The sequence below is a fragment of the Melopsittacus undulatus genome, chromosome 1 (assembly GCF_012275295.1).
Source record: "Melopsittacus undulatus isolate bMelUnd1 chromosome 1, bMelUnd1.mat.Z, whole genome shotgun sequence".
Lineage (NCBI taxonomy): Eukaryota > Metazoa > Chordata > Aves > Psittaciformes > Psittaculidae > Melopsittacus > Melopsittacus undulatus.
The window spans coordinates 145,927,531-145,953,517 of NC_047527.1; the positions used below are offsets into that span (position 1 = coordinate 145,927,531).

The 25,987-nt window shown below is 42.8% G+C and overlaps 1 protein-coding gene across 8 annotated transcripts in view; it reads left to right on the plus strand.

Moving 5' to 3' along the window:
- Positions 1–25,987, plus strand: part of BLVRA (biliverdin reductase A) — a 46,513-nt gene that overhangs the window by 14,738 nt on the left and 5,788 nt on the right. For 6 of the 8 annotated variants that reach the window (XM_031047152.2, XM_031047154.2, XM_031047153.2 and 3 more), the window contains 5 exons: positions 17,557–17,684; positions 19,374–19,493; positions 20,111–20,208; positions 22,099–22,206; positions 22,954–23,125. In XM_031047152.2, coding sequence (XP_030903012.2) covers positions 17,557–17,684; positions 19,374–19,493; positions 20,111–20,208; positions 22,099–22,206; positions 22,954–23,125 — 626 coding nt within the window. Of the gene's footprint in view, positions 1–23; positions 134–17,422; positions 17,442–17,556; positions 17,685–19,373; positions 19,494–20,110; positions 20,209–22,098; positions 22,207–22,953; positions 23,126–25,987 lie in introns of those variants that run through there. The other 2 variants (XM_005146968.4, XM_031047156.2) reach the window with 2 other exon arrangements.

Consider the following 25,987-nt stretch of genomic DNA (forward strand, 5'->3'; position numbering starts at 1 on the left):
TGTTGCTGCAATGATAGCGACAGGGCGTGCGGTACACTGATATGGTGGAGCTGCAGAGCGTTGTATAAGAAGGAGCTGCAGGGAGCAGAGTTGAATTAAACAGGATCACGTTTCTCCTCTGTGAGCCGAAGAGGTTAGTGACTATTACTTAATTCCTGCTAACTGTAATTAGGATTTGGAAGCTCGGCTTTCGTCTTCTGACCCTCCCTCCACCCTTCCCAAGATTGCTTGCCACTAGTGCTTCCCCGTCGGTTGTGAAGGAATGGGGGAGTCCTACAAGTCACGTTGTCCTAACTGCTCCAAAGACACCCACCACACTAGAGGGTTCTGGCCAGCACTTAGGTGGGGCGGAACAGAGAGAAGGGAAAGCAGGAAAGGGAAAAGCCTTTTGTTTGTAAGAACGTCCAGAGTGCAGTGAAGCATTGTATTAGCTTGTAAGTGATGTGGAACAGCCGAATAGCATCATTAGGTGCCCACAGCACTGTGTGGCGAAAGGTCATTTTAAACCTTTCCTACAAAGTGTCTTCTGGGCTTGTTTTCAGAACTGCTGAGCTTCCTCCAGATCCTATTAAAATCCATGTTTACTGCAGGTGTTTGACACCCCCTTCCGAAACAGCAGACCATTCACCTTGCTGCACCTCAGTTTACCAGTGTGTGAAATGTGGATGAGAATATATACCCTTTTTAAAGCAATGTGGTGGGGCCATATTCCAGACAGCCTTTGGTGGCAGAAAGGTGACTAGTACAGAATTGGTGGGTAAAGCACGTGGACACTTTACTAGTAATTACTTTATGCTGTAGTCACAGCTACCACCAATCTCTAACTCTCTTAAAAACCCCATGTATCAAGGCTCAGTCTACACCCAGAGGAAAGACAGGCTCAGCCTTTATATAACTCCCCTGGCATCGTGCTGAACTTCTGTGTTGGAGCTTGTTCAGAAAAACCAAGCTAGTGTTAATTAGGACAACAGATTATTGATCTGATTTTGTGTGAATCGTTTTTATCAAACTCTTTGCATTGCTTTGCCAAGTTAATTTTCCTGGAAGGAGCATAGTGGTTCAGCTGTTGGTTCTCTGATTACAGATGTGAACACAGATGACACTGTGTCAAAAATCAGTAACTTAGTGCTTGAGCATCTTTTATGTCATTTGTGTTGATAAGTGGGCCATATGACAAATCTGGTTTAATAATATCAATCCAACTTGAAGTTTAGTCTTCCAAAAATAAAGAGCAGTAGGTAAATATTTAAGTTATAAATAGTTAAAATTATTTTCACATATAAGAATGAACATTTAAGAAGGCCTTAGTTAAAGTGTTACTAAAAACTATTGTCACAAGCACTGCATGCAACTTAGATGTTCAGTAATCAATAGTAAAATATTAGTGATCTGTATGATTCTTACTGTTGGATCAGAGAACTCCCCTTATACTGGAGGGCTGAGGATTCTGGACTTGTCCTCCTGAGCTTATATCCACATGGTCAACAATCTTTTCTTCTAATGCCAACCTCAGTTTCTTTAGACAGTGATTGAGTTACTGTTTGTAAGCAGCTGGAGTTTGAGTCAATGAAATATGGTTTACATTATCCTTAAATGAATGGTAATGCTTATTTTGTAGAGCTAAAAAGGAGAATCAGTCCTTGTAGTTTTCAACTTCTTATGCTTAGCATCCTCAGTATTTTCCAAATTGTGCTCACTGGATGTTTCAACACCCGTTCCTCACTTCCCTCCAAAATTCCCCAACCCCAAAAGATCGTGTTCAGCTTTGTTAAATGTCAAAGGACCAAATGTTTTCAAGCTCAGCAGATGAGGACAGGATGAGAAAAGGGCCACTTTGGTCTCTGCACTGAAAATTAACTGTTCATGTCAAAACAAGTGAAGATAAATGGATAAATTAACTGGTCAGTTCTTGAATTAAAACATGTATTACTTTCCGTCTTAGACTTTTGTGTCAGGACCAGTAAGATGCAGAAGTGGAATGCACATTGGCATTTTTGCTTTTTAATGATTACTCTGAGTTACCTCAGTTTCATATGGCTTATAGAGAGGATATTGCCTGTATGTTGTGCAGATTTGTTGGAGGAAGCTTCAGTGGGTATTTTCCATTACCACTGGTGTGGTACATGGGAGCTCCATCTGTGCTGCCATCCTTGGCTCAGTAAGCAGCAGTCAGGCAACAGGAGACCAAAATAAAACCAAAATCAAACTACATCTGGAAAGAAGTGGAGAAACTAGCAGGAAGAGCTTGGATAGATGGGATAAAGCAGTAATTGCAGGGAGAGAATAACTCCCTAGGAAAGGAGTTACTGTGTTTGAAACAGTGATAACAGCAAAATCAACGTATGCAGGACCAGGGATGACTCTCACCTGTAACTTTCAGGCAACTGTAGGTCTTTCTGAAACTTGCAGGTAGCGCTCAGGGTAGTAAAAGAACTTACATTATGCTCATACCGCACTTGAGGTTACTTCACCGAGGAGGGTTGGAATGGGGCTTAGGGAAGAACAACAGTCTGAAAACCAAAATGCGTAGCAGCTTACTCCTGTAGTAAAAAACCCTAAAATTTGAATGCATACATGCCCTATTGTAACTTAGAATGAAGGTTGCTGAGGGCCTGCCTCTCTTGTCTGAAGCTAGGCTTGAACACGGAAGGTGTTCTCATGCATGTAAGGCCAAGCTTTTGGGCTTTACATCTTGCAACTTTATGTGCAACTGCAATAAAAATATAAATATATGTTTGACCTGTTCCTTCTTTACTAAGGAAAATGAGCTTTGGCTTTTTGTTTAACTGAACTTAAGCATTCCCTAGACTCATGTTTGCAACCCAGACAAAGCTCTACTGTGCTAATTAGAAGGCATTGCAGAAAACACACCTGTCTAGGAAAGATAATGGAATGCATTTGCTAATCCTTTCACTCCAGATGAGTGCAATCTACCACTTTAACAATGAGTTCAACAGCATAAAAGAAGTTTCTCCTTTTTTGGTTTTGTTCATTCTTTCTGCTAAGTTTAGCATTATAAACCAGTTAGATCCTATTTGGGGCAACTAGTGTTCTTGTTATAGTAACTATCCTAGATGCTAAATTAAAGGCTGAACTGCAATAGCTGATACAGCAAGTGTTCTCATGGCTCAAGTAATGTTACTGTGGTTATTAGCTTTCCCTTTTAGTGAACTGTGTAGGCAGAAAGGGATCTTTATTGTCTTGTTATTACCTTTGTTCTGTGAATGAGAGAAGAGGAAAGCTACCAGAAAGAACATGGAATTATTAAATAATCCCTAAACAAGAGGAAGAAGTGGTACAGGATATAAGGGGAGAAGCTGAGACTACAGTCAATGTAGTTGAAACGCCATGGTTATTTTTTAGCTATGCCAGAAGCTGCAGAGCCTTGTGAACTTTCCTGTTGCCAGGGAGAACAGCCCTTTGTCAGTATTTACTGCCTTTTGCAGGCTCCAACACAGCTCAGCAAAAGAAAACTGGTTAGTCTGTTGTTTGGTGATGAATTTTGAGAGTGCAATGCTTGCTTGTACTTGTCTTCGGCATAATTTGCTGATATTATTTAGGCACAGCAGCACTATGTGCAGCTGGAAGTGGGTCAGTGTGTTTGTGTAGATCTCTTTGAGCTTAGAGATGACAGATTCTAATGTATAAAGGGCTGGGACTATTTTTTTAGTACTCGTTATATAAATTTAATAAAATGAATTTGGATGGAAAAGGCAAATTAACTCCTGGCTTCTGTCTTCTTCTAAAGCTATGATTCTCTAGTGGCAAAAATCTGCACAGAACTTGCAAAAAGGATAAAGATGAATTTGTTAAGTGGTGAGGCTGCAAATGGGAGTGATACACTTATGGCATTGGAGGTGACCATGGGCTTCACCCGCTTTCATTTTTGGTGCCCAATGTAAGACAGAATAGGCTTGGTTTAGTTTGGGGTTTTGCCCCAGAATTACAGAGTATTTGAATTTGCAGTCTGAGTAATGATGAGTTCATCATCCAGAAGCCAGGATAATTGGTATCAGTGGCTGCTGAAAATGTTTGCTCTAGGAAACATGTTTTCCATGTAATCTTCTTTGTAATCTTCTCAAATGGCAGCAGCTGAGCAAAACGTTGATTTTTTAAATCTATTTTACATTTACTAACTTGCATAGTGAAGTGGAATAGCGATCCTTGCATTTAGCCCAGTATTTACAAAGGTAAGGCATACTGTGTGCTCTTGTATGCCTGGCATCTGTAATGAGACCTTAAGGCTAAGAGCTTTTGACTAAATCTGTTCAAAACAAACAGGTCATTCGCATGAGTTTGCTTGTTGTTTAAAAATAACATTATTCTGACAGGTGTTTCCAGCTCAGTCCTTTCCTTTTCTGGTGACAACCGGCCTGGTCTAGTAATATTTGCAATGTAAGCACAATGAAAACACAGCAAAAGAACCATAAAAATATCCATGTTATATGATAATGTAAGCAGGGCTTGAAGTGGCTGGATGAGAGCTGGTCCTCTGTTATAGTGGGGAGAAGAGCTTCACATCCTTTCTGTTCTTGCCCTCTGAGCAGGGAATGTGGCAGTGTAATCCTCTGGTTGCTCTGAGTCCTTTTTTACTGTTAAGACTCCACCAGAAAGGATGCTTTCTCAAGAGGACAGAGATGGAGAACAGAGTCTTTATTCTCTGCTTGCTCTGAAGAAGACCTGGTTTTGCACCAGGGAAATGCATGAGGCATGTTTCCCTCAAATGCAAGGTCAGCAGTTTTCATGCATTCATGTACTTGGGTTGGGAGAGCACCTTTCAGTAGAGCCGCCGATCCACTCACTGCAGCACAGTGCCATCCCTGTCAGTTGGCCAGTACCTTCCCAGCATCAAATAACCTGTAATATCAGAAACAAAGTGTTCCTGTTTTTGAAACACATGAGGGGAAGTCTTTCTATCCTAGATGCTGCTAAGTTGTCAACTCCTAAGGAAGCATGAAGGTGATGATAACCCCGGAGATGTAGTTTCTCTTCAGAATGACTGCTAAATGAGGCTTCAACACTTCATCTTTTGCCTTTGGGATCTCATGCTGCCATGCTGACAGAGATGGCCTTTTTCATCAAAAGAGTTATCACGAGCAGGGAGAACTGATGCAGTTGCCAAGTCACTCTCCATCATATTTGAAAAGTCACGGCTATAAGGCTCAGTCCCCAGTGACTGGCAAAAGGGAAACATCGCACCCATGTTAGGAGGGTTGTACTAGATGATCTTTAAAGGTCCCTTCTAAACCAAACCATCCTGTCATTCTAATCAGAAGTTCAATATCCATTCCTTTACAGTGTGCTCATTATTTTTAATTTCCAGCTCCTATATGACATTATTTTTGCTTTATTCACCTATCTGGAGTAAAGTTTCCTATTCCAGACTGCAGAGCTAAAATCCATGTGGTAGGAGGAAAAACCATCCAGCCTGACAGTAAGTGTAGTCAAATGGCTTGTGACCTGTAAGCTTTGTTCACAGGCCATTGTTTGACCACACTGTTAAACTCTTTCTGTGGCTCAGTTGAATCCTAAACAATGCCAATAGACCCAAGGGGACTCACATCATTGCAGCCAGTTGTCATTTACGTATTCAGAGCTGCTGAGGCTTCATTGCTCCCTTTATATACATAAGTCTGACCATGGGAGGGAAGAACAGAGATTGATTATCTGATATCTAAGGGAGGTATCTATAAACCAGTGACAACTTAGATGTGCATGTTTAGAGTCTGTGTTTATGGTATTAGTGTAGGATGCCTTGTGATATCTGTTTCTAATGATGAAGAGTTTATTTGTCTGAATCCCATTTTTTTTGGAGAGGCCACAGTCATGCCGGAGATGTGGAGGGCTTAAATAATCAAAGTGAATCTTACACAGTGAGCTTCGTTCCCAGAACCTCAAAATGCTTTGTTGAACTACAGTAGCAGAAGGTAAGAAGAAATTTAAACTGATATTTAGAAAAGCTGCAAGGCTGAATAAAGTAATGAGCAGAATTGCTGTTATATTTTAAAATCACTTTTATGTTATCATTGGCAGCACAGGATGGTGGTGGTTCAGTACAGCCACTCTCTTCAGAACTCAGTGACCTCTTCAGCCATTTAAAAGAATGGTGCAGTTAAGGACATAAGATTGAGGTGGAGACAAAGCTCTTTATAAGAGTAACTGTTAAATCATTTCACCAAAATATTGCAGAACAAAATGAAATTGCTATATTCTAATAAGATCTGGATAGGAGAGAGAAGTGCCTGTATTATGTTTCAAACGGAATTATTCACTTGTGGAAATCTGCTTCCATGGTCCAGTTCTTTTTCCATCTTTTACATGGTGTATTTCCCTCTTCCAGTGGCCTGAGTATTGTCTGCTCCTGAACCTTTGCAGCAGCTGTTTTAGTTACTGCAAAGCTAAGCAGTTGTTCTGATCCTTCCTTTGATGGGATATGATCTATTTGTTCAGCCACTGTTGGTGTAACTAAAGTACTGGTCCATGTTAAGCCCATTCACTTGGCAGAGGAAATGAAAAGAGCAGTACTGGGTTCTTTTATCTCAATTACATGACCATGCTGGTTCTCAATAGGTTGTGCATTTAAAATACTCCTTCACGCAGGCAGTCAGTTTCACTAAAATCTTCCAGCTCCACATCTTTGAAAACAGATTGTGAGGAGGAAAGGCTTTTTTAAGCCTACCCATAAATTATAGTTATTTTCACACAGATTTTAGAGAGGGTCATGAGTTTTGTAGGTGCTGCCAGCAGTTTTGCTGGTCCCAAGCCAACAGTATTTAACAATGTAGAACCTATGATACTCCTAATATGCTAGGACAATCCATCCTTATCCTTCTCCAGCTATGTCACTGGGTGGACCCAGTCAAGTTTGTAATTTCTCATGAGTTTTGTATTCACTACCCATCCATGTCCGAGAGTTGCCATATATATTCATCTACCTTCAGACATGTTTTAAATATCAGTAGTTGTTGGAGTGGCTTGAACCAAGTAAAATCTTCTGCTTTGCTTGCAGTTGGAACCAACTTGATGGCAGTTTTTTAGCTCCTTGTGGAGACTTTTTGGAACAATAGTTCTGATGATGGTGAATCTGTAAAGAGACAGAAGAGCTGTAAATAGGAACCATTTTGTATGTCATTCTTTCACTTCTCTGTCAAGCCTTAGCATAAGCATGTCAGGCTCTAGGCTGGCACCCTTGAAGGTTCCAGTTTAGGCATGCTCAGAGCTGTCTGTCCATACAGGCAAATCAAAACCGGAGGGTAATTTAGCCGCCTTCTTGGCATATGAAACTACATCTCTGCTTGTAGGAACTGCAGGATTTGATGTAGGTAGACCTAGGAATTGGGAGATGTGGAGTTTGTGTTGTGTCTGCTTATACTCAAGGGAAGCAGTGTTATGCCTAAAACTTTACGTAGGATCTAATGCGCAGTTGAAGTACTGCAGGAAATACGCTTTTACAGCATCCCTATAACCTAATTGGTTTTAATTAACTTCCTTATCAGTACGATTTAAGTAGGATGCCCAATGCCCCCTCTAGTGGCGGATATTTTGGTAAAGGTGGTTTTGGTTTCCTGGGACAGTTTTAGCAGATGAGTAGCATACCGTTAGTACTTCACTGCGAAGTCCCATTGAATTGCTGACTAGCTCTTCATGAGAGAGCTGGCTAGTGGCAGGCCTGTATATTCTTTAGTGTTGTGATGCCCAGTAAGATGAAAAATACTGAGCTCTAAAGTTGGTAGGGATTTGAGTAACCTCAGTTGTTATTCTTCATGCAAGAGCTATTTTTTTCTTACCCAAACAATTGCTGAAATAGGTATATTTCAAAAATTTAATGGGAATGGAGAGCATCTATTGCATTTTTCAGACCCGACTGAAGAGTGGTATACTGATGAAATGACAGAGGTGTTAGCTGTTGCATGCATCATTTTTAGGATTACAGTGTTATGCCAGGCTTTATCTACTTCTCAAGTTTTATCAATCTAGTTATTAAAGAAAACTCCAACTTTTTATCACTCTCAATTGATATTAGAAGGGTGAGAATATATTTGCTGGGCTAGAAGAAGAGAAAGTTTGCTAAAAAATGGTATGCTTGTCTGACTAGCTACAATTTACATGTGTATTATTTGCTCTGAAGAGAGTATGGGGCAGGCCTCTGGTGTTATGAGTTGCATCATGCTGATGGTGAAGGCAGGGGGTTTCATCAGCCATGGTAAGCAATATCTTTATGGTGACTGCAGCATGTAGCAGGAGTCCTTTTTTTGTTTGGGGAATTCTCAAAATAGGTTAGCCTGTTACAGATCTGGGATGCAGTGACCTTTAGTGGACCGGAAGATAGGTATCATCAACTGGGTTGAGTCCAGAAAGATATTAAAAGAACATGCTTGTGGCTGGATGTGTTTTGTTCTTCTGCCTGCTAATATTACAGTAAACAGCAAAAGCTCTTATTTCTTAATGTACTTGTAGGAGCATTCTCATTGATGTCAATGGGATTACTTGTGATTAAAGCTAAGCCTGCATAATATTCCATGTAGGGCTGGGGTTTCAGATGAATTTAACAGCAAGAGAAGGGAAAGAATGTTTCACATGTTATGTGGTATTGGCTTATATAGATATTTCTATACAAACATTACTTATAGCCACCTTTTCTAGATGTCTGATCTGTGTAGGATTTCCTACAGTGAAGAAGAGAGGCTGTAATGATACCAACTTCTCACATTGCATTTACCATCACAAGGTCTGAGAGTGCTTTACAGAAGAGAGAAAGAAATTTTCCCTGTTCTGGAATTGGGAGAACTGACAGGAAAATGAGATGTGATTTGCTTGCTTCAGGTCACCCAGTGAACTTATGGAAGAAACTAAGAATACAGCCTGGAAATACAGCTTTCCTGCATCTGCTCAGCCCAGCTCTGCATTTGTTAGCCCTCTGGAGAAGAAAGTGTTTGTAGAAAGGACTGCAGTAATGGGCAGGCAAATTCAGGGACAGATGTAGTAATTTAGAAGATATATCAGAACATTTCTCTGTAATTGTCCGTCATCACTTTCATTACAGCAAAGGCTTGGAAGCCTCTCCTGGCATTAGAGTTTACCTGCAAAGCACCTGTGAATTGTTCAAGTGAGGTGAAGAAGCCACTTAGCTCATTAGGTGACATAGGGAAAAGAAAATGAGCAGCAGAAGGGAGGGAAGGGAATGGAGGCAGATTATTTGGCATGTCTCAGCTTCCTGCCCGGTCAGCTGCACCTCTTGTGATTAGCTTCGAGTCAAGTTTCCCCAAAAATGCATGTATGGATGAGCAGTCCTCCTGTTTTATTTTTAATATGGAAAGCTCCCCATTTTAAGAAGTGTAAGAGTCAGCACAAGCCAGCAAGGTCTCTTATCAAACAGGTGTTTAAGCAGAGCCTCAGTGGTTAGCCACATGGAGACTTTACTCTAGTGCCTTTATTGTTCTGCAGGGAAGCCAGGGGACACTGTTCATGGTCCACAGGGAGTTGGCAGAGTTCAAGTCTAATAGCTTTAGTGTTTACATGAGCATTAAGTCAAGTGAGTGGTGGATAATGTGTATCATGCCTTTTTATTTTCCCTCTTTGAGCAAGTATCATTTTTAGCTTTACTCAGGGTTATTTTCTCCAGTCTGTGTTCAGACACAGACTGCCACTGAAGCAATAATATTGTTTGATCCCATGGAAAACTCTGATCTGTGAACTGCTGATAGCTCCATACCATAGCGCATTCTCCTGAATGCTCATCTGAAATTGGACTTTACTCCAGAGTCATTGTCAGTTGCTTGTTAAAACACTCTTCTTCTACTGCCAGGGACAAATCCACTTTCAAAAATTGATAGTACATTAAAGCCTGAAAGAAATGTTGGGGATTCTGCTTGAGTCATATGTCAGTTAGCCATGTACAAGCAGCCTTTTGGTTAAAGAATAGCTGTGATGAGGCTGCAGTTATGTGGGGTTGTTTATTTACCCACCAGAAGTTCCACAAAGCAATCTGTAATTCCCTCCTGAGTAGTTCCTGGAGACTTAACATTGGAAGTCATGGGTTGGTTTTTGGTTTATTTTAAGGAGATATTTTTATATATATGAAATAAAAAATTAAGCCCTTCATGTTGCCCAGGGAAGTTGTGAATGCTCCATCCCTAGCGGTGTTCAGGGCCAGGTTGGGCAGAGCCTTGGGTGACACGGTTTAATGGGAGGTATCCCTGCCTGTGGCAGGGGGGTTGGAACTAGATGATCTTAAGGTCCTTTCCAACCCTAACTATTCTATGATTCTGTGTCATCTTAATAGTTTTCAGGTGCCTTAAAGCAGGCTCAGTTCTCTCCTGGATAGTTCTAGCCTTTAGCAGGATAGGTGTATCAAAATGGAATCTTTTCTCTCAGAGTTTCAAACAAAATGAGCCTGACTGTGGACTTAGCTTCTCTACACACCTCTGGGACTCCATCTCAAAAGTGTTATTTGGCTTTGTTTTTCTTCTTCAGACTAGCAACCAAACGTGAACCACAAACACTGATTACAGGCAGAGAACAGGATGAAATGGTCATTCATAGCCATGCACGTATGTCACAGCACTTCTGATTTAGTCACCCACAGGGTGGAATATGTCATGTATTAAAAATAGATCTTTGGATTCTTCCAGTACCACTTATGGTTTTTATATTACTTTGCGAAATGTCTTTGCTGCAAGTACGGAGTTGTAGGCTGTGGAGAGCTGCCTTAATGTGATGGCAGTCGGGACCACTGCAGACTCTGGAGTCAGCAGGGTTAGGTCGCAAAAGTGTGTTTTAATGAATGTTTTCCTTTCTGCTCAGATATTAATGCTGGAGACAGCATATCTGTTATGAGTGCAGTCATTTATTATTAATCACCCATTGTACAGAGTAAAGGTGCTTGTTTGGCAGCTGTAATACAGCATCTGGCCATATCTCAATATAACTACATCAACTTCAGCTTTGGCAGCCAGCTGGAGAACCAGAATTTAATCAGAAAGCCTGCCTCTAAATGTAAAATGACGCATGTGTATTGTTCAAATCGCATTTGAAAGCTGGGAAGAAAAGACCATTCTGCCTGTTTCCAAGGCACAGTGGTGCCAGTCAGGATGAAAGACTGTTTTCTGCTGGCAAACCTCTGTGAGAGTCAGTGCCTTGAAGTTACAGCTCACCAGAGCCTATGTGCATGCCAGGAGACTGGGGCCTGTGTTGTGATGGCCAGAATGATGAGTGTGAGAGATGGAGATGCACTGGGAGGGGGTAGGAAGGGGTGTGTGTGATATTTAAGACTGTAACAAACACCTCTCAAGGAAGATGTATGTGATTGCTCTGCAGCTTCTCAGTGCTGTTGTTTTCCTTTGAAATATGGAAACTGTAAGCAGTCTTGGCAGGTTTTCAAGAAAATTTCTGACTCTCATTTTATGGCCAATTAATGTTTTAAAAAGAAATAACGAAGAGTGTTCGTCGTTGCTTTCCTCACTGTCTCTTTCGTGTATAAAGACTACTTTTATCTCTTGGTTGCAGCAAAGGCAGAGCACAAACACAAAGTCACGCTCCAATGTGTTAGCAGTCGAGCAATTATTTTCTCTGCCTTCATTTCTGTTTTTCCTTCAAGTTCTTTCTACATTTAGGATTAGTGATGCCTATATATGGTCTCCTTGAGAAGGTACTGCAGCACATACAGGTGTTAAAGCAAGTAAATGGCTTTCTGCAGAACAGAGGATATTTATGCCTTTGAATGGGCTGCTAAATTGGAGCATTTGTGCAGTTCTTCACTTTTAGAAAACAGTACTAACAAAAGCCACATTGTTCAGCTCCTGCTTTCTCTGCTCCAGGCAGATGTGTCTTGCTAATAGTAGACAATAAGATGGGGTGGTACAGGCATGTACCAACACCCATCTGCCAGGTTGTGACTGCTGTTGTCTGTCCAGTGTTCCCCTAAAAACTTCTGTTGAGGAAGATGCTGCAACCCTCATCTCGGGGCTTTCTGCTGTAACAGGGGATACATTTTCTATGATGTTTAATCCATAAGTCTCCTCACAGAAACCTCTGGAAAAATTCCTCACTCCGTTCTGGGTTACATTAGGGGAAATATCAAGCCTGAAAGGGCCTGTACAGCTCCATGGACCCTGGTCCAACCAGGCTGAAAACATACTCCCAGTCACCACACACACAAAGAGCACACATATACACCACATATATAGACATGTACATGGCCAGCCACACAGATTACAGACAGAGCACTCACAGAAACACAGATGGCACCAGCAGCATCTCTGGATGAAGGTCTGCTAGTGAGAATATATTATATACAAGGCAGATCCCTCCAGCCAGGTTCAGACACCCAGTCTGCCCAGTAGCAGCTCCAGAATCCCAGTCTCTGTTGCTGGCACTTGGCCATGTGAGCTCCCCTTTATTCTTTAGAGTACTGGGAGGTGGCTGCCTGGAGTGTGGGGGTTGTATTGTGTATTTTTAAGCAGCAGGAAGGAAATGACGACATGTCGGCACTTAGGTTTGGTAGAGTTACAGACTTAATGCAAGCAAAGATCTGACAGGTATAGAAGGGGGTGCTGGAAAATCACTGTGGGAATGATATGGTTCAACTGTTGAGTTTGCAAAAGTGAACTAACCTTGACAGCAGCATTTTCAGGTTAAGTACTCCTCCATAATGTTCCTGCTACTCTTAAGATACGTGTGGCAGTAAAACAGTAGTCACTTGAAGTGGCACAATTAAAAAGACCAGGCTGGGAGTGCTTCAGGAAAGCCTCCCACATCGGTGTTACGCTATTGCGGGTGACATTAATGGCAAAGTATTTCGATTTTATGTGAGTCACTCATTCATCTCTGTGGGAATGAGACTTTGAAAACTGCAGGGACAATGCACAAGGCTCACTGACATTCTCTGTGTATCCTGCGTACCCGTTCTCAACCTGTCATGTCTAGAAAGGCCATGACAAATTTTCTTGACGGGAAGATAATTCTTCAGTTCTGCCTTATTTCTTCAGTTCTGCCTTTTACCTTGGCTCCGCACTGGCCTCAGTGGTATCGCACAAAACACAAGTAAGCCTTGCTCCCCATAAGCTAACCTCAGTGAAGTAAGAGGTTTCGAGATGTAGGGACTGAAGTCCCATTGGGATTGTATTGGGGAGGCACACACTTGCTGGGTGATTGATCCCTTTGGGTATACTCCATTGCTTGGTTTGCTGCTGTTTTACTGCTGAATTATGCAAGAATATTTGAGTATGGAGGTGTTTGTTTGGGCTTTTAGCCTAGATCTGGCCAATGGAGGAAATAAGCCAAAGAGTCACAGAAATCTCAACAGAGAGCAGAGGGGTGATGTGACAATGATGTATCAGAGTGGGATAAATGATCCTCTTCAGCTAGATGCCTTTCTCATCTCTACCTCTGTGTCATGCAGGGCTTGTCTCCCTGGATAAGAGGACCCCCTCTGTGCTGGCCATCAGTGGGAAAGAGCTCCCACACCAGCCAGCACCCACCATGTCCCAGTTCAGAGGGGACCCTTGGTGGGGCTGGCAGAGCTCAATGCAACCAGGCCAGGCCGGTAGGTGCTGGGTGAGCATGAAGGTTATCCCTTTCTAATCTTTTCCTCAGCCCCTTCACTTTCCTACAGCCACTTAGGTGGAGAAAATGCTTTTGGACACTGGCTGATGCACTGTTATATCACTCACTGTATATTTCTTTCTTCAGGATGACAGGAGTCAAAGTTCAGCAGCCTTAAAAACACCTGAAATCATTTTGTTAAAGCTTTAACCAATTTCACTGATTTCAAGATAAATGCATGGAAGGCAGACACAGCAGTTTACAGCTTGGGCTTCCTCCTTCATTTTCCTACTTGAAAGAGAGCATTGCTGTTATCCTCATGCAAAGGTTTGAAGTAAGGGGTAAATGTTCATATATTGATCTGGACTCTCAGATGAGTATTCTCTATCCTGCTCTTACCTGGTTCCCAAACCCACCTAATTTACTCTTCTCCCTGAGCGGCTGCAGGATTTGTTGTGTGGGCAAAACGAGGGTAATAAAAAGGTGCAGCAGGGATGCAGACATAGCGATTTTTCTCCTCACTATATGCAAAAGCAAAGGCTCTGTAGCGTACATTTAGCAGCTGTCTCTTTCTGTGTGGATACCGTATTAGCCTGCAAACCTTGACCTGGACCGAGTGGCTGGTTGCCATGACAACATCAGAACAGCTATTGGGTTTAGGTTGAAATCATCTTGCCCCTCTTAAAATGTGATTTCTGGGGAGGTCATCAGGTGAAACTTGGAAAGGTTTTTCAAAGGAGGGCCAAAAATGTTGATGTTCAGCAACACGAGCATCTGCTGAGGGATGTTCTTTGTTCATGGCAAGAAGGCAGGTGGCTCCCACCTCCTCCACTTCATTGGAGAGGGAGGTCGGCAGATCACCAGAGAAACAGGAGTTCTTGGAAACGAGATGACTGTAGGAGGTTCAGGGTAATCTGTCTGCTGTGTGACTCCCACTCCCAGTCCCGCTAAAGGCAGTAGGTGAATATTAACAGCTTAACACTCCAGTAACCTTCAAAATGTCAGAACTTAAAGTAAGCCCATGATCAGTTACTCTCAAGCTGGACTGCTTCTAAACCTCTGCTGAACTGGTCCTGATTCACACTGGGGCCTTTTATGACTCTAAAGAATTACAACCATACACTTCAGAAAAGCATTTCTCTGGCTTTTTGATGGCTCTGCTTGGCAAGATCCTATGGGAGACTGCCCTGGGGATCAGAGGGGCTGAGGTTGATCTACAGGGACAACCTCCCCAGAGCACAGGTTTCCCACTCCAGTGTGCTGCAAGCAGAGCCATGCGTGGCAGAAAGTTGGTGTGGATTGACAAGGACCTGACCGAGCTCAAACACAAGAATTGCATGAGCTGGGAGGGACCATCCAGGAGGGACATAGAGACAGTGATCAAGCTTTGCAGGGACAGAGCTGGGAAAGGCAAAGCTCAGCTGAAGCTGAAATGAGCCACAGGAAAGGTTTCTCTGGGTGCGCTGGCAACAGAAAGAAGGCTGAGTGAATCTGAGCCTGCAGCTCAGTGGAGCCAAGGTGAAGGAAATCAAAGGCACTTGATGCCTTTTTCTGCTGTGGCTTTGACTAGTAAAGGTTTGTCCTCAGACTTCCTGGGGTTCTGAGTCTGCTAACAGTTGTCTGTAGGAATTTAGCATTACCCACAGTAGTGGAAGACAGTGATAGAGCTCTTGAGCTAATTGAATGTACAGCAGCCCCTGGCACCAGACAAGGTACATCCAAGAAGGACTTGGTTGATGTCACTGTGAAGCCAGTGGGCAATCAGGAGAGGTTTCTGGTGACTGGAAAAGGGCAAGTACTGTTAAATGTATTAGCCTCCTGGACGATAGGATGGAGTGCAGCTTTGGCAAGTCTGTGGATGAAATCAAACTGGGGGGAATGGTCAGTGCACAGCTGATGCCTGGGGAGGCTGGAGAAACCGCAGACAGGAGCATCCTGAAGTTCAGCAGAAGCAAACATGCAGTCCCTTGTCCAGGAGGAATAACCCTGTGCATCAGGTTGAGGACTGCCTGGCTGGAAAGTCAGAAAATGCCCTGCAGAGGCTAGTGGACAAGTTGAACCTCAGCCCACAGCATTCTCTTCTGGCAAAGAAAAGGCTAACCTTGTCCTTGACTACATTAGCAAGAGTGTAGCTTGTTGCACTGAAATGGCAAAAAGCATCAAGGGAATTCTGAGTAGATACTAAGAAGTTAGATACTACTACTACTAAGAAGTAGATACTAAGAAGTTCTTGCTATGAGGATGGTCAAAGGCTGCATCAGGGGCCCTGGGAGGTTGCCAGATTCCAATCTGTCACTGTGGGGTCAGTCAGAACTTGGTGTGACCCTGGTGTGACTCAGTGGGGTTTGGATTGGGTGACCTCAAGGAGTTTCTTCCAGCTAAGATCATTCTGCAACACTCATGTCTCTTTGGCCATAGAGAAAGTTAAGCCCAGACCAGGGCTCTGCCTGTGATGGAAGTGAAAATGGGTTGTGTGCTTATGTCTCTTGCTCTCAGCCTTACACATCTCTCTTTCCTTCTTTTACAAGGAGGGCTTTTACACGTTTCTTTTGCAATGTGCCGTCACAGTGTACCTCAGATATTTGGTAATGACATGTCACTGCAATCCCCCGAAAAAACTCTTCCAATATCACTCACTTCTTCTATATTAAACACGCTGCTGTGTGTTTTATCCTGGTACCCTTTTGCATGTATAAGAAAGCAGAGTTCAACATTGACAGGAATATCTGCATAGTCAGGAGTTCATAATAAAACAAAATCCAAATGACATGTGGTTTCTTTGATGAACTTCTCTGTTGGTGTCAGTTGATGTAATTTCTTAGCAGCTGTCAACCTCTAACACTGCCAGAACGGTCTCTTACAGCTGTGCTGCTGCACTGTGATCTTGTCAGGCAAGAGGCACAAGGAGGAGTGAAGTGGGGTTGTCCTTTTATCCATTTAAGTCTTAGGAGGATTAGAAAGGCTGCAGCCAGGTAGTGGAACTGATTGAAAGAGTTCACGTGGGTGAAGGGATTGGCAGTGGCAGGAAGGAGAACACTGAAACAGAAGAAACAGAGTTTGAAGGGATGCTGTAGTAGTATGGAAGGAACAAAAAATACAGTGGGGCTGACTTGGCTTGGTTTTTAGGATGACTTTCCTGTAAATCTTAAAATTACTGTACAAAGTGTTGCTAGTCCTCAGGGTGGTGGAACAGTGCAGGTTTGAAAGGTTACAGCAATTGCCTAGTGCTTCTGCAGATCAATGGCAAATCATAAATCCAACAGGAGAATTTATTATCAATGGTCCAGCAAGTGCAGTTCCTGGCTCGTCCTCCCTATGATGCAATTGTGGCAGGAATGCACTTCTGGGAGATGTAAATCTTGAAGACATGCCTGCTTGTCATTAAAGGGATAGGAGAGCTTTCTTCTTGCATGGAAATGTCAAACCGACATCTTGACCAAATTATCAGATGGTTGGTTGCATCTTAACGTTGTAGGACATGCCAGTGGTTACACAGGGGAAGAAAAGATGCTCTTTGCTTCCTGTCTCGAGGTATTTCAGCTATGCTGCCGTGCACTATGAATGTTGGTGTGTTAGCCCAGGGCAGGCTGGGCTGCAGACTCTCAGGAAGTCAGCAGGATTTATATAAAGCTCTGCTGGGTTGGTAGAACTTTTTGGCTCCTTTCCAGCATGGAAATGGTGATATAAATAGCAGAATGTCTCACTTTTGAAGTCTGCCTTCTATTCACAGAAAGGAAGAACTTTGTGCTGGAGCTGTGATATCATAGCTGTTAAATACAAGTCTCAAGACCAGCCCTATGACAGTCTGAACCATTTGACCACATCTCAATGGGATGCGAGTGAGCTCAGTAGACTGTAGCATCACATCTCTGTTAGCTGGTTGCTGACATCTGAATAAGGTTTGGCTGTATGAAAGCAGGGTTTAAGAGTAAGCCATCCTCCCTTCTCTCTTCCCAAATGCTTCTCTCCCCACTAAAAGACAATAAATGTTGCTTTTTTTTTCCCTTTGGCCAGATTAACAAAATGTTTGGGACAGTGGTGGTTGGAGTTGGAATTGCTGGCTTAGCACGAATCCGGGACTTGATGAATCCGATGCCTTCCAGCCCTTCTGAGCACCTGAAACTCTTTGGATTTGTGTCCAGGTTAGATATGTCATCTTAGCATGTTTAATATGTGTGTTGTAATGATTCCTTCTTCTGGTGCACATGCCTTTCCATGAGGAGGACTATTTGAGAGGGCAGGGGATGAATATCTGAAGTCTTATATTTCTCTTATAATTAAGGCTGTCTGAACAGGGAAAGTGTATGCAAATATGCCTGTCATTCTGAGTGGCAGCTAGGAAATGAGCACAGAAAGCTTTGCAAGAGGGAACTAATGGATTACCTTAGTGAGATACCTTGCACAAATTGCTAAAGTAAAAGCTGGGAGATGTTCATGCTGTAGGATCTGTGTGGTAAAGGGAAGCGCAGTTCTGTCTAACTGAGATTTCCCCTAGGTTCAGAGTGGTATAGACAATAGTTACTCTAATGAACTGATGTTTGCATGACATTTGTAGAGATGTTTAAAAGACGTAAGAAGTTTTACAGTTTAAAAATTGTGTGTTTTACAAAAACAGAAGTTTGTAACATTCCTAATAATAAAACTTCATCATAAAATTCTAATTATTTTCTTTTTGACCAGGTACTGAACCTATAGTGTTTTTAAAGAAAATCCCTTCATTTAGTACCTACAGTAAAGTTGTTTCTTAGAGAGCCAGAGGTTTTCTCACTAGCTTGAAGACATGGAAATTTAGTGTACATCTCCCTCTGAGCATTCCCACTAGACTCCCTGCCCCATAACATCAAGGTTTTAAATAGTTAAGCAGTACATGTATGAATCTCTGACTGTGGATGTATTTTTCCAGCTATATTTAAATCATGCAGTCAGGGTTGTTTGTTTGAGACTGAGAGGACCCATTAGGTCATCCAGTCTATTTCCCTGCCAAATAGACTCTTGGTTCCTTGATGCCTTTGCTAGTGCTACAGCTAGCCTCAAACAACACTCAAGATAGGGTTTTCACTCCTTCTGTTGAGAAACAGTGCTGTCAAAATGCACAGTTCACATATTCACAGACAGCTTGCTTGGATATGTTGTCTTGCTCTTTGCGTTCCAATCACATGCAAACGTTATTTGTCTTTGCTTGTGGCTTACCCTCATGCCCTCTGTCATCTGGCCTAACACTATCAAGGTGTCTGCTCCAGTCTTTACTGACGTAAAATTCCTTTGGGGGGGGTTGTACATGTTTCAGGTGGAGATTGCTCAGGGTGGTGGCCAAGGCCTTTCCCTTAGCTCTGGCATGGGGTGTGTGCCATCATAGCCAAACATCTGCTTTGTCCCTCTCCTTCTTGTCCATACTTGTTGTAGTTGCATGTGGCCCTGTCAGCTCAGGTGCTTGGCCCGTATTATCCAGCACAGTGGGGAGAAGTTCTCCCAGAGGAGCAATGTCTTCCTTATAGTCACTCTTTTAAAATGGTTCTTTTGTAATGATGCTTATTAAAAAACAGAACAACAAAACTAATCAGAAAGCACTTTCCACTTCAATAGCAGGACAGTTTCTGTATTGATACCACCACCTATGCACTGGCCCATCTGTTTTGTTCTTTTGTGCACGCCACTTCTGCCTGTAAGTGCTCATGATCTCCCTGGGTAACAAGCTGCCTTTGTTCTACCCTGGTTGAGCTCAGTGAGACAGCCATCCATGGAGCAATTTCTACGTGCTGTTGCACTACATGCAGTTGGGGAGAATGGACTGTGACAGTTATGCTCTGGTTGTATTTATGCTAAATACACAGGAGAAGCTTTGGCAATATTAATGAGGTCAAGCAGATTAGCCTGGAAGATGCTCTAAGAAGCAAAGAGATCCATGCAGCCTTCATCAGCACAGAGAACAGAAGCCATGAAGAAACCATCAGGTATTTTGAAGTGGTTTTTTTCCCCTCTTTCCTACCCTTTCCCCTGTAATTTAGAAGCATAGAGGGGCTGTGTAAAGCTATTGCAGGAGAGGACACTGGAGACTGCCAGATTAGAAGCCTGAAGCAAAAGATAGTGAGTTCCCTAGAGCACCCAATAAGCCTTAGAAGAGAATATGATTTAAGATGCACTCATTTCCCAGGTAACTCAAATTGCATACCTCTAAGCCTGTGTTCGGTGGACAGGCAGCTAAAACCAGGATTCAAAGACTTCCCTCACAGATAGTATAGACAAAAGGCACTCTGGTGCCCCACTCCAGCCACTCAAGTGTCTGGAAGTTAGAAATCTCAGTGCTCAACGCTGTGGCATTTTAGTGACTTGCTATAGGTGAGTGAGGGGATTCTATGGAAAAAGAATTAAAACCCAGCTCTCCTTGTGTTTAAATGTGTAATGTAGCCACACACAGTCCTTGCTAGGAAACTTGCAGTTGGTTTCTGTTACTCTGCATTGTTCATTTCTCCGCAGGGGGCTGACGGTGGGAAGGAGAAGCAGCTTGCACAGTGCGGAGGGAGGATTATGATGTTATTCTTTTTAAAGACTGATCTTGTATCCCTTTCAGAATGTTTCTAGAAGCTGGGAAACATGTCCTCGTTGAGTATCCCATGGCTTTGTCTGCTAAGGCAGCCCATGAGCTCTGTGAGATGGCTGAGCAGAAAGGTAATGCATATGTTCTCAAGGGTGTAAGCAGTATTACCTGTTGGGTAGCACCAAAAGCATCAAGCTCACAGGGCTCCAGTCTACTCTTAGTCATAACATACAAGGGAGTATGCTTGTCTCAGAGATGTGTCAATCCGGGATTTAAGTTGTGTGTAATGAAAAAACAAACACACAGATGTCATTGCAAAGAGTAAGCTACATTTGCCTTCACAAAAGCACTGGTCTCTGTGACACTAACAATGCAGTTAGAGAAGGAAACATCTGTCACACTGATAGTAAAGCACTTAATTAGTGTAGCCATTTGACTTGTGCCCTTTGCTGTTCTTTCTCCCTGAAAATAAACTGGAAACAGCTCCCGTAACTTCTAGTATTTGTGATGTGCTGGTCACACACAGCTGTTCATGCTATGGTAGGCCAGCAAGACAACCCTGTCTGAAAGACAAAATCTCTTTATTTCTGGAAAGTGTGTCCCATCCCTGCTGTGCCAAGGGTCAGGAGCTGGCAGTTCAGCTGAGATCAATGGGGATGTATAGGGCGGCAAGGAAAAGAACAGTGCTTGGCAGGAGCACAATTCAAACCCTTTGGACAAGCTGCATCATTTAGAATCATAGAGTAGTTAGGGTTGGAAAGGACCTTGAGATCATCCAGTTCCAACCCCCCTGCCATGGGCAGGGACATCTCACACTAAACCATATCACCCAAGGCTCTGTCCAACTTGGCCTTGAACACTGCCAGGGATGGAGCATTCACAACTTCCCTGGGCAACCCATTCCAGTGCCTCACCACCCTTACAGTAAAGAATTTCTTCCTTATATCCAGTCTAAACTTCCCCTGTTTAAGTTTTAACCCATTACCCCTTGTCCTATCACTACATTCCCTAATGAATAGTCCCTCCCCAACATCCCTATAGGCCCCCTTCAGATACTGGAAGGCTGCTATGAGGTCTCCATGCAGCCTTCTCTTCTTCAGCCTGCACAGCCCCAACTTTCTCAGCCCCTCATATGGGAGGTGCTCCAGTCCCCTGATCATCCTCGTGGCCTCCTCTGGGCTTGTTCCAACAGTTCCATGTCCTTTTTATGTTGAGGACACCAGAACTGCACACACAATACTCCAATAAACCACTACTTCTTAAAAATCTCCTGTGTGACTTTTGTCCTATAGCACTGGGGGTACAGCATTTCTGCTTTGTTGTTTCCTTGTGCCATCACCACTTAACTGCCTTCTTGCTCACCAAATAGCTTCCCATTGAGCAGAATTTATGCCTTTTCTCTTGAAGCAGCAGCAGTTACTGTCAGCAGCCTAAATTGTCTCTCCTGGAAACGTTCCAGAAACACACGTACTGAATGAGGGCCACATTCAGTGTGTATCGGATAGCCTCTATTGCAAAGTCATCCCATTAATTGCAGCGGAGGGAGGTTATCTTAACATATTGTTACAATCTGGGTCTGAGTATTATATTTTTTTGCTCCTTTTTTTTTCCTCACAGGGTAGTAGGAAAGAAATGCAGAACAAGGAAATGTGAGGGGAAAGAGGCCAAGAATTAATCTTTTACTTTGAAGACTCATGTTTCAGCTTTAGTTTGGGTATTGGGTTTCATTACAGAGTTTCTGTTAAACATAGTGGCTACTGTTCCTGTAGTCTCTATATTTGTTGTGTCCTGGAAAATCCTTAACCCAGATTGATGTCTCAGAGCAGGGCCCTTGTTTGGTTTTCTTTCTGACATGGTTCTACCAGCCATGCATGAGAACATTTATAAGTGAGTTCCCGTGGGTGGCTGGTGAAGCCCTTATTGCTTAGACAAGCCTTTGATTCACTCAGAAAGCTTTTCTTTGGTGAGTCCTGATTTTTGGTGGGTTTTCTGTGTGTTTGTTGTTTTGTTCTGCATGGCAGATAAAGTACTTCACGTGGAGCACATTGAACTTCTGACTGAAGAGTACAAGCAGCTGAAAAAAGAGGTGGCTGGGAAAGACCTGGTGAAGGGAACATTGCATTTCACAGGTCAGTACCTGTGAGGGAATTGAAGTCCATCTGGATTTGTCTGACTGCTCCACAGGGATGCCAGTCCTTCTAGGCTTCCTTCAGTCCTTTTAGATGAGAGTCTGCCTATAACTGACTAGAGACACAGGTATCAGTTCTGGATATTCCCATGAAAATGCAGAGCTGTCTGGAAAGCACCTTTGCCTTCTATGCACCTTTGTCTTCTATGGATTGTTGATTTGCTTATCTCTTTCTGCTATTTGGTGAAGAATGCAAGCCCGTGCCTTGTTGTATGGAGGAGAGGATACTTCCTCACCCCTTCTGTACTTTGGTGGTAGTGACCACCATTTCTCATTCATATTTGTCTCAGAGAAGAGAATCAGCTCTGAGGAAGTGTCCCAATTTCTAGTGGGGACTTTGTTTTCGCTACTGGTGTTTGGCCCTGGAAGAGCTGGGAGAGGCTTTCAAGGTATTGTTTTCTCCCTACTTTATTCCCTTGTTGAATCCAACAGTTGAATATAACTTCTTGTCTACAACACATCCTGAAAGGTTTGTTGTATAAGTACTTTGTGCAGCCTCCTCTCATACCTTACCAACTGATTTCAAGGTTGACTGTGTTTGTTGACTTTCCTGCTCAGTCTATCCACTCACGGCCTTTCTACACCCTAGTCTCTAAGCCTGCAACACTGCAGTTTCTTCATGCTTTCCTGTGTAGAGGGCATTATTCTCTTTCCCATTTCTCAAGACTTTCTGTTGCTGTGTTGCCAGGTAGTGTCCTTGATGAAAACAAAACAGGATTCCCAGCTTTCAGTGGAATTGCCCGACTGACTTGGCTGATTGACCTCTTTGGAGACCTCACTGTTACCTCTGCCACCAGAGAAAAGCAGAAGGATAAGAATTATTCCAGAATGACTGTTCACTTGCAGACAGCAAACAAGAAGTAAGTAAATGGGCATGGCAGGCAGGCTCCTCAGGTGTCATCTGCAGGAGATCTGCATCCTCTCTTCCTCTTGTGGAAATGGAATGGGTAGATGTCAGCATGAAAGTGTACAAGACAAACAGGCCTGAAAGTTAGGCATCAGACATTCTAGCTGTAAAGCTAATCTTTCTTTAAACACCGAAAAGCTCCAGCTGTTTGAAAAGGTGGTGCACTGTCTGTAATACTTAACTTACAGCACTACAATGCTGTGCTAGTAGGCAGTACTAGCTGGAAGTTAAGAGAAAATCAGGCAGTTTGAGCAGAGGTATAAAAGCTGCTGACATGCTAACATGCCAAGTTTGCTTTTGATTAATGCCTGATCTGCAGTACTGAGGTTTCCTTGATTCTTCCTGAATAGGACTGTCTGTTTCCCTTTCTTGTCTTTTTGATTTTCTTCTTTTTGTCTTCTGTTGCATGGGTGAGAATCCAGCAACCAGGATTACTTGTCATTTTTTCCAGTCATTGCACTATGACTTCCTTGCAGAAAACTCTTTTGATGATGCATTTTATAATAACGTTTGACCTTCCTTTTATATGATAACAATAGCCTTGTTATCAAATAGTATATTTTTAATGCTACAAAACAGTGTATTTTAAAATACTATGTGACCATGAAGTAAGTCACCAGTGTTTTATACTGTGGATTGAGTACTGAACTCGGTCTGAAGTCTGGTGGTGTAGTCTTTCACTGGAAACTCCTAGGTTTTGTCATTCTGGGCCATCTGCCTGAAGTTTGTGTCCCTCAGATAGGTTGAAGTTACTTATGATGACAGTTTACTGCATGCTATAGGTGCAACTGGGTAATAATCTGACATGAAGATGTACAGAGAAGTTACCCAAGGTCTATACATTTCCTAGGAGGTAGGAATGGTGGTGGAACAGTTTATTCCTTTCCCTTCACTCCTGTTTTCCTGTTTTTCCATATAGCATGCTATGCCTTTGAGAGAGATGACCTCCTCATAGGCATATGACAAAAGGCATATGAGAAGACTCAGGAGAGCAAGGGAAAATAAGACCATATGGGAAAATGTTCTGGCCTGTCTGTGTAATAAAGTACCCTTTGTACTGCACATATACTGCTAGAACACTTAAAACAACAAAAAACCCAAAACAAAACAAAAACCAAACCCCCCAAAGCAACAAAACCACCCCAAAAAGAAGCAATCAAAACAACAGAAAAGAAAATCCACCAAACTTAATGCTTGCTTCTTCAGGAATTTTATGGAAGCTTTTAGTTAAAAATGAATAACCTGAAGGACCAGCTATGCAGGGAGTGAATAATCAGGGCTCACCTGAACTGTTGGTTTCACTATGGGCCTAATTAAGCATTTCACCAGCCAGTCCTACAAAGCCCACTGCAGTTTATTGTGGGATTAGCATCTTGTCTTAGCAATCTTCCTCTCTTTTTATAGAAAACATCATTTCCAATGCCTTTAAAAACGCAGTTCTGAGAGGCCAGAACTCCGTATAAAAGCTCTGTTTACCCTCCTAGCAATCTGCCAGTAATTGAAGTAGCTGTAAAGATCTATAGAGTGAGGTTTGAACTAATTCCAGCAGGTGGAACTAGTGGGTGGTTTAAACATTTCCCTGGCTGTCCTGTCTCCTACTAGTCCTTAGTTGACACAAATATTTGCTAGATACAAACCCATTTCCAGATTACTGGGGTTTTTTCCTGCTCTCCACCACTCTGCACTGATACCCACTACTGTTGGTGTGGGGCAGTGTGTGTTTTGTCACCATGAGCATTTTAATGACCTCGGGGGCAGTCAGCTTTATGCCTGTGGGATAATTTACGCTGGCTGGAAAGTTACATAGCGTTCCTGTATTCTGTTCGGTGGCAGGGCCATATTTCCTGCTGACCTTCCCCCGTTGACGTCAATGGAGTTACAGCAGTAGAGAATTTGGCCCACTCTCTATCAAATGAAGTTATGGCCCAGCAGTAATGGTGGTGGTGTTACAGCTCTAATTTGCCCAACCTTTATTGTGCTGAAGGACGGGACAGGTCTGCACCTTCCCTCAGAGCTCTCTCATCCTTTTTCGAATGATACGAATGCACTAACCCTGAGAAATCAGGTTAATTCAGCCTATTTTTTACCTTGGAAAATACAGCAGGTGCAGAATGCAGGAGTCTGTGTTCTGCTTGTTAAGCAGGGATTTGTACAAAGGCTATAGTCTGCCTCTGCTGCACAGCCCGCGCTGGCTGCTCGTCTGTCTCCGGGTGGATTTTGGAGGTGCATGTTAACGCCTGACACCCAGCTATCTGAGAGATGACCTCTGCCTCTGTTCTGTTTCCAAGAGAGTTGAGCTGACAGCCTCTCTGTGATAAAACATTGAGCAATCCAAGGAAAGCCAAACCTCCACTGACAGCACGGCTGGTTTGGGACTGCAGTTCCTGTCCTAGGATTATGGAGCTTGGATTCAGTAAATGTCAGATACGAATTTTCAGTGCAAGCTGGAGAGAAAATTATTTGGGCAGTGTCTCTTTTGATGTTAACTAGGGGTAGGGTCTAATTGTCTAATTCCCATCCAAGGTAAGGTAGCTCCTTTTGATTGTATGATAAATAAAAATTACTGGCATTCTCAAAGCATGAGAGTTTTAAACGTTTTCTGAACACATAATCTGACAATAAGCATTTGAAATGATGTTTTTATTGAGATCTAAGCTTCCAAAGTCTAATCAAATAGCTTCAAATTGAACATCCATAAAAAAGCATGTAATAACTGCTTTCTGCGGAAGCTGCTACATAAAACATTAAGGTGAGTGGACTCAGAATTCTTTCAAGCATGAAACCAGCTTAATTCTTCTGCAGGCACAAAGATTGC